At 44.6% G+C, this 20,388-nt stretch overlaps 1 protein-coding gene across 2 annotated transcripts in view; it reads left to right on the top strand.

The window, feature by feature from the left end:
* MX2 (MX dynamin like GTPase 2) overlaps window positions 1-20,388 on the top strand; it is a 41,669-nt gene that overhangs the window by 18,515 nt on the left and 2,766 nt on the right. For both annotated transcript variants that reach the window (XM_087418061.1, XM_004429709.3), the window contains exons 5-13: window positions 632-786; window positions 4,720-4,858; window positions 9,310-9,508; window positions 12,872-12,950; window positions 15,109-15,231; window positions 15,524-15,665; window positions 16,529-16,687; window positions 17,112-17,188; window positions 18,986-19,240. In XM_087418061.1, coding sequence (XP_087274187.1) covers window positions 632-786; window positions 4,720-4,858; window positions 9,310-9,508; window positions 12,872-12,950; window positions 15,109-15,231; window positions 15,524-15,665; window positions 16,529-16,687; window positions 17,112-17,188; window positions 18,986-19,240 — 1,328 coding nt within the window. The remainder of the gene's footprint in view (window positions 1-631; window positions 787-4,719; window positions 4,859-9,309; window positions 9,509-12,871; window positions 12,951-15,108; window positions 15,232-15,523; window positions 15,666-16,528; window positions 16,688-17,111; window positions 17,189-18,985; window positions 19,241-20,388) is intronic.

Genomic DNA, 20,388 nt, shown 5'->3' with positions numbered 1-20,388 from the left:
GCTGTGTCATCTGAAGGCTTCACTGGGGCCGGTGAACTGCTTCTTCACAGGGCTGTTAGCAAAAGGCCACAGTTTCTTGCTGGCTGCTGGCAAGAGACCTCAGTTCCTCACTTTGTGGACCTCTCCACAGGGACTCGGCATCCTTATGACAGAGCAGCTAGCTACCCCCAGAGTGAGCCATCCAAGAGAAAGTGGGAGGAAGACGTGATGCCTTTTATGGCCTCATCACACACTGTCACTATTTGTTAGGAACGAGTCCCTATGTCCAGCCCACACTTTAGGCTCCACCTTTTGGAGGGAGGAATATTGAAGAATTTGTGGACATATTTTAAAACCACCACAACACTCACTGGAAAATGTTGAAAAGCATGAAGAGAATAGACTCCATCCACAATCCCACTGTGAACGTATTGGTCATTTTGAGGGTTTATGTACATGCTACCTATGTATTAAACAGCCCCTTAGTGGCCTCAGAGATCCCTCTGCGGGCTTCTGTGAAGTGTTTTGTAAGCACCAGAGACTCTCTGAAGCTCCTATACTCTGAATAGAAGCAGCCACCCTTAAGAACAATCGCTTTCTTCCACATGGTCATTAATTTGGACTCTGGTTTCTGCTCTCTTGGTCGCTGTAGCCCAGAACATCGTGGCTGGAAGTGGAGTTGGCATCAGCCACGAGCTCATTAGTCTGGAGATCACTTCCCCTGAGGTTCCGGATCTGACCCTCATTGACCTTCCCGGCATTGCCAGGGTAGCCGTGGGAAATCAGCCCCAGGACATCGGACTACAGGTGAGCCTTTCTGGAACTTGGGAATGGGCCAATCTGGGGAGACTTCTGAGGTCTCTGCCAGCAGCCCAAGGGCTCCAGTATACCTCCCTAGCCCTCACTTCGAGTGGTTGGAGAGGAGACTGGGGCAGGACTGTCCAGGGCATGGGTCTGAGAATGGCCTGGCAGGTCAGGGAAACAAGAGAAGTTGACTGTGGGAGAGTAGGTGCATGGGACAACTCACGCCCTGTCTAACATTATCACGTGGGGATGTAGGTCCAGTGTCACCAGCTGTCCTGATATTCAAAAGAAGCCAGAAATTTGGATTTTTACATGAAATCTGCCAATTTTAGCAATCATTGTTTTTAAACTAACACTACGCAAGTCAATCAGAGCACAGACTGCGATCTCTGGTCGGCGGCAGGAAGGCCAGCACAATGGAAAGGGATGACAGCCACAGGACATCGATGACCCAACTCTAACCAACAGCCATTGAGCCTGTTGCTTCTTTGCCAATGACCTTCCCATGTAAGGTTGCATGAGAACACGGTCCTCACTGAGAGGCCTGAATCACAGAGGATCTTTGAGCTAGGCCACCCCAAGGCCAGTCTTGTCAAGCCTTGCCAAGCCAGCTCACACGGAAGCTCGGGAGCAGGGGTGGGGTCCAGGGTGTGGAGGGATAGGGTGGAGGAGGGGGAGAAGACAAGACCCTCCTGTCCTAGACTGGGGTCACTTGCCTACCCTCTTCCCTTTTACAGAGGACACTGCCAGAGTGGGGAACCCAACCACTGCCACCCACAAACTCGGGTGTGGCAGTCCCAGGTGGTGCGTCCTGGGTCGGCTCTCCATTAGCTCTGCTGTCTTGGGCAGTTAAATTATGCTTTCTTCCTCAACATCCAGATCGCCATTCTCTGTCTCTCTGGGAGCAGTGTGTTTAGCTCATTTCTCTTACTGAGTTCAGTGACGAAATCCACACTTCTGACCCTCCTAGGAGGGTGCTGATTCATCCATAGAATTGGTGGGAGTGTGAGAAAGACGCATTGGTGGGGTCGGAGCAAGCAACTTCCTTCTGCCACCCCAGACGTCTTCTACTGGAGTCCAAATGATTCGATCAGAACACTTTGATCTCAAACAATTTCAGCCAAAACAAATTGGTTGAGACAGCAAAATATCACTGGTGTTAAAGTATTTGAAAAATTAATGCACTGTGACCCTAACGCTTTCATTCATGTTCCAGAATTCTTAAGTGCTTTGTTTTGTTATGTTCTTTTACTTCTAATTCATTTTCAGCTCATTAAATATTTTTATTTCCAAATGCAATTTATCACTCTTTCCTTCTTGAAAAACATCTTCACTGGCTTCAGGGAAAACTCGCTCTGGTTTTCCCCCTCCCACCCTCCCTTTGACTACTCCTTCTTGGTCTATTCTTCGCCATTTTCCTGATGTCTGAATGGTACAGTACCTCAGAGAGCTCTTCTTGCTATCGAAACTCTCCTTTGGTATCTCATCTAGTCTCGGGGCTTTAAATACCACTCCTAAATCTCTATTTCCAGCCCAAACCTCTCTCCTGAACTCCAGGCTCCCATCTCCAGCTGCTCCCTGGCCATCCCCCTTTGGATATCTAATAAGCACGGTAAACTCAACGGGTCCTAAACCAGCACCTGATCTTCCCACCCACGCCGGCCATTCTGCAGTCTTCTCTGTCTTAGAAAAGGGCACCTCCATCCTCACAGTGGCTCAGGTCACAATCACCTGGGTCAGCCTTGCCTCCTCTCTTTCTCTCACATGACACATCCAATCCAGCTACAAAACTTACTGACGCTACTTTCAAATACATCCAGAGTATTTGCACTTTCAAGTACATCCAAATACAACCACGTTTCCCCCCGATCCGCCAACAGCACTCTAGCCCAAACCACTGCCATCTCTTACTGAGTTACTGTCTCTGCACTGGCCTCCTACTTGCTTTTCCTGCTTCTGCTCTTCAAGCAGCAGCCCCATCCCAAGTGCGTTCCCAACACAACTCTCATGTTTCAAAGCACAGGTCGGCTGTCGCTGCTCAAAATTCGCCAGTGGCTCCTGTGTCAATCAGCATGAAAGTTCCAGAGGTCCAATGGGATCTGGCCCTGCTAGTTCATGGCCACATCTCCTAGCACTGTGCCCTGACCCCCATCTAGCCACACCTGAATCCTTGGCACTCCTGAAACACTCCAGCCCACCGTTGTCCCTCCATCTTTGCACCCTCTCTTCCTTCTTCCTGAAACGCTCTCCCCACCCAGCTTTCCACATGGCATATTCTCTTATTTCCTTCAGGGTTCTGCTCAAACGCCACCTTCTCAGGGATGCCTTCCCTGATGCCTGATACCCCGTGCCTGGCCCTTCCGATTCCATCTACCCTCTTTATTCAGTGTTTACTTCCACTAGGGTATAAACCCTGAGGGACATTGCCTGTATGTTCTATGCTGACTCGCTAGATCCTAGAATGGACCTAGTACATGGTGGGCGCCCAGTAGTAACTGTGTGTTGCATGAATAGAAGATGTTCTTTATGAGGTTTCGTTCTCTAGGCAGACATTCTGGGGAGCAGCTGTCACTCCCCAAGATCCACGGTAGTTCCCAGCCCAAGTCTGTTTTACCCCCAGGGGACGTTGGCAACGTCTGAGACATTTTTGGCAGTCACAACTTGGAAAAGGGGGGTTGCTACCAGCATCCGGTGGGTAGAGACCAGAGATGCAGCTCAATATTCTACAAGGCACAGGACAGCCCCCACAACAAAGAGTCATCCACCCCAAATTGTCAGTGGTGCTGAGGTGGAGAACCCTGAATCATAAGGTCTGCTCACTCACAGACATTAGCAGGACAGTCACATGGGTGCAGCAGAGGAATAAGCACCAAGAAGAAGATAACTTTTAACTTAAGACAATTAACATTAACTCTCACTTATAAAGTGAGATTATAACTTTTTAATTATAATTGATTACAATTTAAAAAGTTATGATTGATTATAACTTTACTCAGTTAAATTTTCCCTAGTTAGGCCGAGACCTAATTCAGCCTGTTTATATATGTCATTTTTATTTGACCCCTGTGTTTAATTGTTTATAGAATACTAGTTTGTGCTTACGTGATGCAAATTTTCTATCTTGTGGTGAGGCAGTATTATCTTCTGTGTGCAACTTAAAATAATTAGATGGGACATCAAATGAGCAAAAGTATGTGTGAATTGCGTCAAAATATAAGGAAATATGTCCCAAGGTGCCAGCATTTCCGTGTTTGTTTGTGTTGTCCATGGGAAAAATAATACTGAAATTTGGTATTCTAAGGCTTATGTTGCCCACATCTCTCTTTTGCCTACAAAGTCTAAGAAATTTTAATGGATTTCTCTAATTTGGATGAGCTAGACCCCTTCCAAGAACGATTTGCAGATAGAGTCATTAATATTAGGAATAAATGTGTGTAGAGATAGTACTGGTATCAGATAGTTGTGCTGTGAGCAGATACTGAGTACCTGCCACTTGGGGTGCTGCACTGGACTCCTCATGGGCATACTGGGACCAATGTCACGGATCACCACAAATGCAGCTCTGGGCTTCTCAGGCAGATACAATACGTACACAAATCACTCTAATAGAAGGCATCATCCCAGAAGCATGACAGGAGATATCTGGCTCCTGTCATATCATGACAGATATTCCCATCTGGCTATGGGAATCAAAGTCTTCGGGAAAGAAGAAATACCAGTGATGAGTTTTGAAGGATAAGTGGGAAATCAACAGAGAACTCAGTAAAGGCAGGTGGGTGGGCATTCCAGAGGAAGGGATAGGCCAAGCAAAGCCCAGAGGTGTGATAACTGGGTCACGGTCTGGGACCACTTTGGTTTTTCACGGTCACACCTGTCTAGCTGTGTTGTTGGATGACCAGAAAAGTGTGATTCCCCTGTGTGATTCTTTGGCATCAGATCAAGGCACTCATCAAGAAGTACATCCAGAGGCAACAGACGATCAACTTGGTGGTGGTCCCCTGTAACGTGGACATCGCCACCACGGAGGCGCTGAGCATGGCTCAGGAGGTGGACCCTGATGGAGACAGGACCATAGGTAAGAAGAAAGAACTCAGCTTCGGGGGGATGGGAAGGGATGGGGAGACTCTTCATATATTTGGAAGATCCTGGATGGTAGCACTATTAGAGATGGCCACATCCTGTGTTGGATGCAAGTGCTGTTCCCAGCAGAAGCTCCATGGGCTCAGGGCGTATTCATGTACTGTAGATAGGTCATCTTCGTTCACAGTCAGGGTTAGATACGTGGTCAGAATTTGGAGGTTCTGCACCCTCCTTGCTTTAGTCCCTCATTTGCATTCATGAACCATGCTGGATAGGGGATGAGAACAGCCTTATTTGCACTCCCACAGTGGTCCAGAAAGGAGAAAGAGTCCCATCAGCTCTGTTATCCACAGGAAAAGTTCTTGGGACCCCATGGTGCATGGAAAAGACCTTCATAAGGCCTCATGAACACACTACCAGGCTGATATTGGAGCGTGAGTGTGTGCAGAATTCATATTCAGGCAGAACTCTTCATGGGGAACTGGGTTCTCCTCAATTCCTTTAAAAAAAAGTCACCCTGGAAGGCATTGTAGGGGATTTGGTTTAAGAGCACAGACTCTCTGGATTTGAATTCTTGGTCTACCACTTATTGGGTACATATCCTTGGGCGGTATATTTAACTCGATTTCCTCATCTGTAAAATGGTACTGACAGTAATACCTATATGCTAGGGCTATTGGGAAGATTACACAAAGAAAGATTGTAGATGGTGGTACTTAGGTGTGTGCATGTAGTATTTTCTCAGCAAATGATAGCTGCTATTTTTTTATTCTTAATATTTTTATTCAATATCACTTCTTCACCAATCATTCCACCTGCCCATAGAGTTTACCTTCCTGAAAATTTGCAAGTCATTTCTCCTGGCTACGTGGATACTCAGTATTTAATTGCTTTTTCCGTTTCTTCCTGAACAAGTGCCTGGTTTTCCAGTAAGGATAGAGATAAATATTAGGGTAATACACCTCAAGTGTAGTGTTTTACTATATGCCAGACTGCGCTTGTGCCCTCTTAGCCGTTGAGTTCTACAGGCATCTGCAACACACTGAACCAGAGAGAAAACTCAGGCTTTGGGTCACCAGTCCAAATTCTTCCTCTTCTCGCGATCATGAGTCGTTAGGGGTGTCATATTGATGGCCAAAGTAGGTGATATCACCTGTCCAATAGATAGATCTATTTGGATATTATTATCTCTATATAAATTTAGTAACATTTCTTATTAATAGTCAGTTTTATGGTCCTTTCATAGTCACAAACTTGGATAACCAACAATTCTCACTAAATATTAGCTATTATTATTATGGATTCGGCCAAGTACCATAGTCTTAAAGTATACACAATCAGACCTCAATATGGCCCAATGTGACGTTATAACATCAAAACAAACTTTCTATGCATTCTAGGTCAAGTATAGAAATAGAGGAAAGTGTGCTAGGTTTAAAAAGGAAGTGAAATGTACATCCATGTGCATAGCAGCATTATTCACGATAACCAAAAGGTAGAAGCAACCCAACTGTCCATCAACAGGTGAATGGATAAGCAAAATGTGGTAATTCCATATAGTGGAATATTATTCAGCCTTAAAAAGGGAGGACATTCTGACATGTGCTATAACACGGATGAACCTTTAGGACATTGTGCTGAGTGAGGGTGGAGTGGATGGGGAAGCATCATATTTTCATTAGTTGAGTTATTCTCTTGTACACATGAGTCATGTGTAGTCTATACAGTACTTCCAAAGGGTGAAAATAGAACAAATGATGAACAATACAGTAGTGGTTTATATAATATCAAGTGTCAAAAAGAACAGTGAGTCAAAATATTTGCAGGGTTTCCACTAAGCTGGCTCCCCATCCCTCCAGTGCTGAATGCACGCTGTCTACTCAGCCAGCTCCAGGTGAACTCCTGTCCCCACCATGTGACAGAGATGGCTCTTGTCAAGGTCACCAATGCCCTCCATGCTGACAAATGCACAGTCACTTCTCTATCCTCATCTTTCTCAACCTCTTAGCCAAAGCCAGCACGGTTGACCACTCCCTCCTTGAAATCTCTCCTTCCTTTGCTGTAACATCACAGCCCACTGGCTTCTGGGTCACCATTCTCTCTCGGGTCTCCTTCTCCTTCACTGGCCAGCTGGAGGGCACAGTCTTAGACTCCTTGTCTGGCTGCTTCTTCAATTCTCTGACCTCTAAATATTGGAAACTTGGTTCTGAGCTCTCCTCTATCAACACATTCTCTTTCAGTCGTCATATCTGTCCATGGTGTTGAATCCCATCTATATGCCAGCGACTCCCAAATCTGTATCTGTAGCCCTTACTTTTCCCTAGACTTGACATCTCCACTTGGATGTCCAGTAAATGTCCCCAATTTAATGTGACCAAAACACAACTCGTGATACCCCACCCTACCCTGATGCTCAACCTCCCCAAGGTTTCCCACCTCATTCAGAGCACCACATCCACCTGCCCAATTCTAAAGCCAAATCTAAGAGTCACACTTGATTCCTCCTTCCACTGGCTTCCATGTCTAGTTCCTCTAAGTCCTTGTGACTCTGCTTCCAAAACTAATACCAACTGTCCACTCCTCTCCGTCTCCATAGTCACTACCTAGACCAAGCCTCCATCATCTCCTGCCTGGATTATTCAAACATCCTTGTACTGGTCTCCTGGTGTTCACCTGGCCCACTACAGGGCACTCTCCACCGGCCTTTAAACCTGTAAATCAGGTCCTCTGCTTCTACTCTCTAATGCACCCATCTCACATACATAAACCCCAGGCCCCGTTACCTGGACAACAAAGCCCTCTGTGATCTGGCCCCTGCAGGCCTCTCTGATCATGGTTCCCGTGGCTCTCTGCCTTGCCCATTACTGTCCAGTCTGTCTCAGTCATCCCAGCTCCCTCTCATCCAACTGTCTGGAATCCTCCTTCTCCATCTTCACCCGACTGGCTCCTTCCCCTCATTCAGAGCTCAGCCCAAATGCTGCCTTCCCAGAGCCCTCTTTGCCCGCCCAACCTACAACTGTACCATCCACCCCTGCCTGCAGTCATTTGCCAGCCCATCACTTTATTTTAATTCTCTGCATAGCACTTCGATATCAGATACTTTTCTTTATTTCTTGTATATACTAGATTATTTATCTGGCTTTTTCCCCACTAGAAGGTGGGGAGATATTCTTGAGACCAGGACTCTGCCATCTCACTTACTACCACCTGCTCAACACCTAAAGCAGTGTGCTTAATAAGATTTGTTAAATCAATGCATATATGTAATGTATTCAGGAATGAATTAATTTAAAAAGAGAAAAAAATTAAAGCATCTAAAAATTGCTGACGTTGCCCTTCTCTGTGTCCCAAAAGTTAGGACATTAAACAATGCTTATGACCTGATGCTGTAGACAGAGGCATGTGGATTTTCTGACTGAGTCCTCTGTTTCAAACTGAGACACAGTATGAGAAGGCCCTCTCTCTCCAGCTAGGGGGAATTTTAATGGCAAGCCTCAATTTTTATTATCTTACTTACTGCTTTTCTCAAAATAAAGTACAATGATCTAGGCTTTCATGAATGATGGCTGGTTCCAGGGAAGGATTTTCTTGGCTGCTTTCTCCCCTCCAATTGGCAGGTCCTCTCCTTTACCCATAGTAGGTGCAGAAGTAGATTCGGAGATGTCTTAGCTCTGTTAGTACATGAAGGTCTGTGCTCACACAAACCATTTAATGAGTATAAAGATATGCTCTTAAATGACAACTTTTGGTAACAGGAAGTTTAGAAGAGAGAGACTGAGAAATTCAATTGCTTAGGTGCCAGGAAGATTGCAGGAAGTGGTAGACCAGATGACCAGACATAACCACAAATTAAAAATAAGGACAAAAATAGTAGAAGATGACACTCGGGTTTCTAACATAAACAAACAAAAAAATGCAGTGGCTATTTGATACTCAAAGAACGCAAACCCAAATAAACACTCAGAATTCAAAACTTTCAGTCCAGCGAGAGTGGGAAGGTGTGGGGCAGAAGAGTGAGAGGAGATGGCAGGGAGGAGATTATCAAAGGAGGTGCTCCCAAGGAGAGGCAGAGTGAGTCTGTGGTGGGAGACACTAGAGAGAGGGCACAGACCCTCCTTACAGTAGGGAACGGGGTCTTCTTGGAAGCATGGTGATGGAGCCAGTCAGTTGACCTGCCCTAGGGCCTGGCACCCAGCTGGTACCCAAGAAACATCTATCAAATAAATGATACAAGGCACTTAATGAGTTGAGTGAGCAGGTGAGCAAATAAAAGTGCAAAGAAGACGGGTGATGATGAAATGAATGAATGGGCTGTCAGGCACAGGGCAATCAAGGCTGCAGAAGACTGTTGATACTGACCCAAAAGGATCCCATAGCCCAGCAGCGTTCAAATATATGTGAGAAGAGAACTAAGCTTTCCACTGCCCTGCTTTAATCATCCCACAGGAATCCTGACCAAACCAGATCTAGTGGACAAGGGCACTGAAAAAATCATCGTGAATGTGGTGCAGAACCTCACCTACCGCCTCAAGAAGGGCTACATGGTCGTCAAGTGCCGGGGCCAGCAGGAGATCACAAACAAGCTGAGCTTGGCTGAGGCAACCAAGAAAGAAATGATGTTCTTTCAGACACACCCGTATTTCAGGTGAGATTCTATAGGACAGCCCTGGAACTGGACTGCACGGAAGCCAGCCTTGCCTCCCAGAATTGGCCCAGATGATCACCAAATTATATATAAACATTATACAACGTAGCACAACCTATCTTTGTCTTTATTCGAGTGTTAAATGTATGGGCTTATTTAGACAAACCATTTTGTCTTGGATTCTGTTGGTGCTGACTGAAAATTGTAATACGGCGTTTCATAGAGCCTAGGGCATTTTGTTTCCCAAAATGTTTTCACTTGCTGTCTTGTTTGAGTCCCATAAAATCTTAGGTGATACATATGGCAGGTAAGGTTCTTCCCATTTTTATAGATAAGAGTAATGAGGTCAAACAAATAGTGAATGGAGAAAAGAATAGAAACACTAGTCCAGAAACCAATGTCAACCTATGTTAAGCTATGGTTAACTTCCAGAAACCTGTATCAACCATCATAAATGGTACACATTAAAATGCGCTTTATAGAACTCTCCACCTCTTGAGAGTTAGTTTAATAAAACTAACTGGTTTTGTTAAATATAAATTACCCTGTAGAGACTGCGGTTTGCAGGACATTGGGATTTTTCCCATTGAATTGGGCAGTTTTCAGTTTTATTTTATTTGGGAACTTGCCATTCCTGAACTATGTGAGACCAGAGTAATAAGAGAGAGGTCACGTCTGCTTTAAGGAGAGAGGCAGAGGGAAGACGGTGAATTGCTACTTGCTGTGTGCCCTTGGGAAATGGCTCAGCCTCTCTGATCTTTTGCTTTCTCATCTGCCCAGGGAGCCCTACTACTGCTTCCCAGGATGGTGTTTAGGATCCAATAATATGACACACGCCAAGGTTCTGGTGCACCAACAGCCAGCACGCCGTAAATACCATGCCAGTTCCTTCTTTCTTCCTCTCTGCTCCTGCCCGGAATGAAAGAAACAGAGGCTTTCAATAGCGTTGGGGGTCACGGGAGAGGGAAACTCTGCTTGCTGAGCAGAGAGAAGATTCTATAATAATCACACCCATGGTTCTCAAGCCTGAGCAAGCAGCAGAATCTCCTAGAGAGTTTGTTGAAATCCAGCTATCTGTGCCCTGTCTCAGAGTTTCTGCAGTCTAGGGGGTGAGGGGGTGCAAGAATTTCTGTCTCTAACAAGGTACCAGTTAAGGCTGATGGCGCTGGTCCAGGGACCACACATTAAAACCACTGCTCAAGGTTTGGGCAAGTTAAGTCTTAGATGAGAAAGTGCATTAAGTGCTTGTCATTGAACGTAGGAGTTTAAATCCTTGAGTGCCCACGTCCTGGGACTCAGCCCTTGCACAAGAGGCACTCAGAGCAGCATTGGCAAAACAATCCTGTGGGGTCCTTCCCGAACTGGTGTTAATGGCAAACACTTTGCAGTCATACCATCTGGTGTGTGGCCCTGGGCAAGCTACTTCACCTCTCTGGGCCTTTGCCTTTCTCTAAAATCAGTTGTTCAATGATTAAATAAGTTAATATTTATAAAGCCCTTAGAACACTGCCTGGCACTTAGTAAGCACTGTGTAAACACTTTTTAAATTTAATTTTATTGTAGAAAGAACACTTAACATGAGGTCTACCCTCTTAACACATTTTTAAGTGCACAAGACTGTATTGTTAACTATAGGCACAGTGTTGTTCAGCAGATCTCTAGAGCTTATTCATCCTGCATAACTGAAACTTGATGCTCATTGATTAGCATCTCTCCATTTTCCCCTCCCCCAACACCTGGCAACCACTATTCCATTCTTTGTTGTATGAGTTGGACTATTTTGGATAGCTATGTAAGTGGACAGATGTCCTTCTGTGACTGGCTTATTTCATACAACATAATGTCCTAGAGATTCATTTGTGTTGTCACATCTGCAGAAATTCCTTCTTTTTTAGCTGAATCCTAGTCCATTGCGTGTATCTGCCACATTTTCTTTCTCCATTCTTCTGTTCATGGACATTTAGTCTGTTTCCTCATCTTGGCTATTGTGAATAGTGCTATAATGAACATAAGAGTGCTAATATCTCTTTGAGATCTTGATTTCAATTCCTTTGAATAACTATCCAGAAGTGGGATTACTGGGTCATATGGTAGTTCCATCTATAATTTTTTGAGGAACTTCCATCCTTTCTATCATGGCTGCACCATTTTGCATTCCCACCAATAGTATTCAAGTGTTCCAATTTCTCCACATCCTTGCCAACACTTGTCTTTTGTTTTTTTGGTAATATCTATCCAAATAGATGTGAAGTGATATCTCATTATAGTTTTGATGTGCATTTCCCTGTAGTGACATTGAGCATCTTTTCATGCACCTGTTGGCCATTTGTATGTCTTCTTTGAAGAAATATCTTCAAGTCTTTAGCTGATTTTTTAATTGGGTTATTAGGGTTTTTTGCTATTGAATTGTAGGAGTTCCTTATATATTTTGGAAATTAGCCCCTTCTCAGATATGTGGTTTGCAAATATTTTCTCCCATTCCATAGGTTTCCTTGTCCTCCACTGATTGTTTCCTTTGCTGTGCAGAAGCTTTTTAGTTTCATGTAGTCCTACTTGTCTATTTTCACTTTTTTTGCCTGTGGTTTTGGTATCATATCTATGAAATCATTCCCAAGACCAATATCATGAGGAATTTCCCATATGTTTTCTTCTAGATGTTTTACAGTTTCAGGTCTTAGGTTAAGCCTTTAATCAATTTTCAGTTGACTTGTATGTATGGTGCAAGATAAGGATCCAGTATCATTCTTTTGCATGTGGATATCCAGTTTTCCCAGCACCGTTTGTTGAAAAGATTATCCTTTCCCCATTGTATATTCTTGGCACCTTTGTCAAAGATCAGTTAACTGTATATGAGTGGATTTATTTCTGGGCTCAGTATTCTATTCCATAAGTCTATATGTCTGTCTTTATGCTTGTACCATACTGTTTTGATTACTGTGGCTTTGTAATATATTTTGAAATCAAGAACTGTGATGCCTCCAGCTTTGTTCTGCTTTCTCAAGACTGATTTTGCTATTCAGGGAGAAATATTTGCTACAAGAAATAAAGTACTGGTTTGGAGAAGTCACTGACTTTTATGAAGTTAGGTTTATTTTGTTTTCCTGTAAATAAAAAGATGACTTACTTCATGAGTTTTTTGGGATGATAAAAAGAGAAAATGAATGTAACCTTCCTAGTACCATGCTCGCCTAGGTATGGGCTCACTCCGTAATCAGCTGCTGTTTTTTCAGGCACTACCTCGCTTTTCTGATGGCATGTGTCACCTCAGGCAGCTGAGCTCACCTACCCACTAACAAAGCCCAGTACTGGAAAAATGGTCATATGGGTCCTTCCTGAATTCCTGTGTGCTGTGTCTTGTTTCAGTGCTCTCCTGGAGGAAGGAAAGGCCACGGTGCCCCGTCTGGCAGAAAGACTTACCACTGAGCTCATCTTGCACATCAATGTGAGTCAATAGGTTGGGTTGAGAGTTATAAAAATTGCAGCCTGCCCAAGTCATTCTCTTGGTCATGAGTTGGCTAAGACACCCCACTGAACTGCCCAAACAGGCACATTCTGAAGACCAAATCGCTCTTGGTCAGAGGCTCACAAGAGAGTTTTGGAAAAAGGGAAGCAAAATCGAGCAGTGTAAAAAGGCACAAACACCGAGTTAGCAAAGTTTTCTTTTTTTTAATAGATTGTCAGCACTTCACAGTATAAAAAAAAAAAACATTTTCCCAGGGTCGAACTTGTAGGAAATAAATGTTCAGTTTTCACTGATTCTCGACAAGTTACAACCACAGACAAAGTTATCATGATGTCATTAAAGATAGGAGAACTGTGATTTAGTGCTTCTTGAGAAATAGAATATTCGTAGCGCTTGCCTGAACCTTCGTGTACAAAGTTGAAGATTGAAGGTTAACCCTTAGAGCAGACATGATCCCTGGGCTTGGATTCCAGTCTACGCTAAATTGTGTCAGACAAAAGCAATGAATTCTTTCCAGCCAGGAGACACGTATTCAAGAAATATTTGGGAGGCTGGCCTGGTGGCATAGTAGTTAAGTTCATGCACTCCGCTTGGTCTGCCCGGGGTTCATGGGTTCAGATCTCAGGCACGGACCTACACACCGCACATCAAGCTATGCTGTGGCGGCGTCCCACATACAAAATGGAGGAAGATTGGCACAGATGTTAGCTCAGGGACAATCTTCCTCACCAAAAAAAAATATATATATATATATACGTATATATATATTTGGTTGGCAGGGGCCGGTGGTTCTCAAACTGTAGTATGCACAAGAGTCACCTGAAAGGTTTGTTTCAACTCAGATTGCTCAGATCTTCTGAGTCAGTAGGTCAGGTGTGGGGCCCACGAATGTGCACTTCTAACTTCCCAGGTGATCTGGGGAACGCATTTTCAGGAGCACTGATTCTAGTGGAATCCCCTAAGCTTGCAGAAAAGGGCTCCAAAAGATATATCCTTGTCTAATTGAGAAAAACATATTTTTTGCAAAATGATGTTGCATTTTGATAACTTTTTCTGATAACATATTTCTCAACATTTAAATATTTTACATTAAAATTTGAATTTAAAGTTTGTAATATTTAAATTAATTTTCAAAATTATATCAAGACTCGATGATGGTGATAATTTGAAATATCAGGAAAAAATTTAATACATTTCTATCTATAGATTAAAAATAAAAAGAGCCTGTGAGACCTTATCAACTTCTTGGTGTGCTAATCCACAAAATGCCTCCACATCCCAGTGAACTCATCTGCCTGGCTGGCTGCAGCCACCTCGTTCACCAAAGCAGAAATTGGGGCCGCTTCTCACTCAGGTGCCTTCACCTGCAGTGCTCACCTGCTCGAGCTGTGGGGGTGGTGAGTGGGGTGTGAATTGAAACTCTGCCACTTGCTCGCTCAGCGATGATATCCAAGCAATTTGCCTCACTGAGCCTTGGGGTCCTTTCTTATAAAAAAGAGGCAATAAAGCTACATGCTTCGTACTGCAGTATGGGGCTTAACTGAGACGTGGAGATGCTTGAAATGATGCTTGGCCCAGAGACAACCCTCTGTGGTGCTCCCTACATCCTTCCTTCTCCTCGTCTTCATTATTATCATCAGCATCTTTGACTGGTTAGGACTGTACCCAGCCTGACACCCAACACCCAAGACATATTCTTAACCGAAGCACCATGTATCAGTTTATAATTATCCCCAACTCAACACTCAAGTTATCACACTCAAGTTATCACCAACAGAACATTTGACTCAAGAAATCTTACGTTACCTTCAAGTGTACTTGTTCTCTAGATACAAAGCACCGACCCAAACCAAACAAAAAACAAAAACTGGCCGTCATGCGATTCATCCCCACTCCAATCACATGAGAGAACTGCAAAATTCTGCTCCAGATCATCCACGCCATAGCGCACACCCATTGCATGCAGAGCCCTCCTTGGACTCCTTAACAGGCCTCCATCTTAACAAGCTTCACACAATAGTAGACATTCCAGATCCCATTGAATGCTTTCAAATGGGATTCTGCTCATATACCTAAGAAATCTGTCAGCTATGTCAACAAGCTGCGGATGTTCATTGTTTGCTATTATTTTGTTCAGAAATCACTCCCGTTGTTGGAAAATCAAATAAGGGAGAGCCACCAGAGGGCGACAGAGGAGCTGCGCCAGTGTGGAGAGAACATCCCCAGCAATGAAGCTGATAAAATGTTCTTTCTGATTGAGGTGAGGGTTACCAAGGACTCCATGTGACACTCAGTCACGTAAACTGGGTTCTCTGTCACCAGATCCCCATAGATGGGCATCTGCTTCCTTACTATGGCCCAGCACATCTTAAGGTGGTCCTCAAGATGGCTGCCAGAGCTGCCTTGTGTCCGTGTCCATCTCCCAGACCCCTGGGAGATGAGGTGGTCTGGTGGGGGATCTGACCTCCCCCCAACACCACACCCTGCTGCCCCCAGTCCTGGCTCCTTTAATGTGATTGCAGCATAGATTGATGACTTTATCTCATTTTCAGAAAATCAAAATGTTCAATCAGGACATTGAAAAGCTAAAAGAAGGAGAAGAATTTGTAAAGGAGAAAGAGACCCGCTTATATAACAAAATCAGAGAGGAGTTTAAAAAGTGGGTTCTCGTACTTTCAGCCAATACCCAAAAAGGTGAGTCCTGGGACAGGGCTCCCCCTAAGAGCGGTGTCATATTTCCCAAGACCAGAAGCTACTTCTGGCACATAAAAAGTGTGCAAAGAGCTGGGCATGTCCGCACAAGAGATCGTGGGCCCCTTAGTCATCTACAACTGCTTCCCAGCCATTAAGACCCTTCCATGTGGAGCATTGCCCTCACCAACTCAACAGAAGACAATTCCACCACCTCTGACTTCTTGCTCCTCTGTTCTGAGGCTAGACAACTCACTTACTCCGTTCCCCCCTTCCCTTCACCCCTAATCTAAGACCAGAGAGGTCAATGGTTTGACAAGAACCTTCTTGCTTCACCTGGCAGAGTTCCAGCTTCCATTCTGCTCCAGCCCACAGGCCAGTAGGGTGTGTGTGTGTGTGTGTGCGCGCGTGCGCGCGCGTGTGCCTCTGTGCGCGTTGTATCCTCGTTTGTCTTGGCACTTGGTAAAAACAGCACTGCTCACTTCCACGGTAGGATTCCTCCAACGTAGTCTGGATGTATTCTTGGGAGATCTATAAAAGTGCTACAAGAATTTTTGTTTCTATTTTCATTTAACTAATCAGATTTTTTTCCTACCAGTTATAAATACTAAACTTCTCTCTTGAGGTGATAACTCTCAATTGAGACACATTTCCATAGAATGAGATTTTTGTTTCTTGAAAGTCAGCATTTCTCAAACTGGCATTATCAGACCATGAATTTTTTTTTTCAATTATGAAAAAAACTCTGTTCAGAAGCACTGCCATAGGGTACAGTGGGTAAGCAAGTCTTTTTAAAAAATGTTCCTATCTTTAAAATGTCTTTAGAATTATTAGTGTTTACCATGGTGGTTTGTTTTATGTGGCAGTTAAAAATATTATTCATGAAGAAGTCTCAAAATATGAAAAGCAGTATCGCGGCAAAGAACTTCTTGGATTTGTCAACTACAAGACGTTTCAAATCATCGTGCAGCAGTACATTGAACAACTGGTAGACCCCGCACTCGGCATGCTCCAGAATACTGTTGGTGAGGAAATTTCCTGCATGCCTTTCCAGTGACCATCCCACCACCTTCCACAGGTCTCAGTGGAATTACCAAACACAATCTGCAGATCCTCTTTGCCCATTTTGCAGGGAGGATGAGAGTGTACATGAGTTTTAACTAACCATACCTAGCCCTCCACACAGCTAAGTGAGGAATAGTCAGATGCTAACCCTGGAGAAAACACACAATCCATGAAAGAACAGGAAACTGATAGGACCTGCTCGGGGTGGATTTCCTGTCTCCCTGGGATTATGTAGCATCCCCTCCTTATCTCTTGATCTGTAGATCTGGGGAGCTCCGCCCTAGAATGGAGTCAGTGTATCGTGATTTAATTTATCCTCCTTGTGTCTTTAACCCATTTTATTCCTGCTGCATTTTACTGATGTTTTCTTCTTTCTCTGATCAGAAATTATCTGGCAAACTTTCATTGACACAGCCAGAAAACATTTTAGCGAATATTCCAACCTTCATCAGAGAGCCCAGGTAAGCGCCCACAGGTTACTTGCTGATCACTGGTATACTGGCTGATGTATCCGGGTCTAAGCTTCGAAAGAAGTTGGATAATTACTGTCTGGGAATACGAGGCCAGGGTTACAATTGCAGGCTTGCTGGGCTGGAGACTCCAAAAGCATCCACCATTTTGCTTCTGCTCAGGAGTTGGTCTGCATTTCCTGGGAGGAATGGAACAATGCACATGACCTAGTTATCTTTTCTGCATAATCTTCTGCAACATAGCAGGACCTAGGCTTAGTGGTAATAAACTGAACATGTGACCCTATCTAGTGACTGGCTGGTATTTTGAATCTTTTTCTGTCACAAAGGACAGCATTTTCTAGTAGTCCTAGTCCAAAATTTTTATAAGTTTGACTTAAAAATAGTGCTACAGCTATGTGGGTTTCCACTTAGCAACTTAGCAACTCTTTTCCGAACCCCTCTCTCAGTAAAGGGAAAAGAGAGGTGTCCTGCCTCCCACCTGGGCTCTAGATAAAAATCCTCTTCTGCCCAGGCCTAGGCCGATGGGTCAGAATCTAGTTCCACAACTCAGGTGAGCAAGAAAAAGAATTTCTGTCATTTTACCATAACATAATCATTTCTCCTTTCACCTCTTTTGTCAGTTGTTGACAGATAAATCTTACTTCTGACCTCTCCACCTTCCCAGGGGATGTGTCTGAGTCCTGGGGTGCCCCATCATGGGATGGGTGACATACCTGGTCCTTGATTGTCAATTTTCCAGGCTAGTGGCTTCCAAGATGTACGCCATCCTTCCCAGGCCTTGGCAATTGGTCCTCTGGATCCCCTGTGCTCCTGACCACAGGGCTGTTCCCCTGAGCTCTTACCTAGCCCAGCCAGGGCACAGGAGCACTCTGCTGCAAGTGCAGGCTGAAATGGGGCCAAGGAACCTCCACCCCTTTGCACTGTCCTTGGATAGACTTGCTAAGAAGTCTTGGCACAGCTTCCTGTACCTTGCCAGGGCTCCTGGAGCTCTCCAGGGCCCCCAGCTCAGACACTCCCCTCCGCCGTTTGTACTCTGCTCCTCCTGAGCCATGTCAGAGCCAGGGGTCTTGTCACCTCCTGTGTCACTCCTCTTGTGAAGTGACATTTCTGCTTTCAGGCCCCAAACCTACGAGGGGATTTGCCACAAACATCGTTGTTTGCCACATACACTCCAAAAAAGAAGAAAAACCAGCCCCCGTGAAACTCACAGGCCCTGTCTTTCTTCAAACCACTGTCTCTGCCTTCGATGTACAAAAGTCTGTTTGAAACTCAAAAGCCAGGAAGTGACTCCTCTCCACTATGTCATTTCTTCCTTTCCCAGAATGCCTTTGACTGTGTGGGTGACACAGGAATCACAGGATTTCTGGGAAACAAAGATATCAAACTGTTATCCCCCTGTGTTCCTTAGTGCTGGAGTCATTCTTGAATGGTTGGATTTGAGCCAGCTACAGAGACAACAGCGATGATGTAACAATGTCGACTAAACACATTTGAGGAAGCAGAAAGCTGGTGGTGTGGGAAGAAATGGAGGTGAGAGTAGACAGAAAGAACGGGAGGGAGAGAAGGCAGGACAGGCACATGACGGAGCAGAGCTACAAAACAGGAGTGATGAGGACAGTGACGAACGGTGAAGTGGGGGGCCTTCTGGAAATCACCATTAAAGTCTCAGACCTTCTTTCACCGTAAATTATCTTTAATTCTGTGTTCAACACAATAGTACTTCCTAAGTTGTCTAAACACCAGGAAAGAAAAAAGGGAACGTGTTTCTCTTTCTTATCCAAATAGCACGTGATTGAGGAGATAAAAATGAAACAAGCGGAAACAGCAGAAAATCTGATCCGACTTCAGTTCAGGATGGAGCAGCTGGTTTTCTGTCAAGACCAGATTTACAGCGCGGTTCTCAGCAAAGTCCGAGAAGAGATTTTTAACCCGTTGGGAAAGCTTCCACAGAATCTAAATTTGAAATCGTCTGTTTCAAATGATACCTCTTCGATTTCCTCCATCACTGAAATTGGGGTCCACCTGAATGCGTATTTCTTGGTGAGTATGTAGGCACACAGGTCAGTGCACTGGAGTATCCTGATTGACAGATGCTTAACTGAGGGCAGAAGGGAGGGACCCTACTATATACTAAGCCCTTTCTGCTCATATATTAGCTCATTTATACTTTTACATCTAACCATATCCAGGCACTTCTAATGAATTTGCCCCAAATCAGACTTTTTTTTTTTTTTTTGGTGAGGAGATTAGCCCTGAGCTAACATCTGCCAATCCTCCTATTTTTTTGCTGAGGAAGACTGGCCCTGGGCTAACATCCATGCCCATCTTCCTCCACCTTATATGGGACCCGCCACAGCATGGCTTGCCAAGCAGTGCATCAGTGCACGCCCGAGATCCGAACCGGCGAACCCCGGGCCGCTGCAGCAGAGCGCACACACTTAACTGCTTGTGCCACCGGGCCGGCCCCCCAAATCAGATTTTTAACATGGCAGAGAATGTACTCAAAATTAATTCCAACCCCAAAGTTCTTTATATTTTATGCTCTGCATGAATTTCAAAATTACTATTATCAGAATACAGCAAAGAATACAACAAGCACTCACTTTCCTGGATATGATTTAGCTTTCCTCAATGTTCAGAAGACATTCAGCTCTTGAAGTGCCTCAAACTCGCTAGCTCAAAGCAGGAATGAAAATTCCTTTCCCTAGATTTTGTGACCCAATCTGCTTTGTGGTTTCCAGCCCTCGGTCCCTGGACTAAAGGAAGATAGCTTTTAAACTGCAAAGAAGCCCAACTCCTGAAGGCTTTTCTTAGAATAGACAGTAGAGTTACCCAGGGATGGGGTTGAACAGTCAGGCAAACTGGACATGCCTATGAAGAGAGGGAATGAAGCGAACATTGAAACAGGTCCCGATTTGCCCCCAGAGGGAGCCAGGGGTATCACGGGGCCAGGAAGTCTCATTGCGGAGGTAAAGTTGTTGGAGGTGAGGGAACTCTTGGAAAGGCTAGGATGCCCAGAATGTGGTATGGGTTTGCTAGCCTACCAGGTAGGTTTTTAGTGCCAGAGGGAATACCTGGGTAGTAAAAATTGGACATCCCAGATGGAACGTTCCTGTGGTTTGATCCTGACCACCGGAGTCGGGGTGGATGGGACCACATGGATGCAACCATGCACATGCATGCGTCCA

This window comes from Ceratotherium simum, chromosome 27 (genome assembly GCF_057802395.1).
Source record: "Ceratotherium simum simum isolate JZ-2026a chromosome 27, ASM5780239v1, whole genome shotgun sequence".
NCBI lineage: Eukaryota > Metazoa > Chordata > Mammalia > Perissodactyla > Rhinocerotidae > Ceratotherium > Ceratotherium simum.
This window is presented reverse-complemented; position numbering and strand designations above follow the sequence as displayed.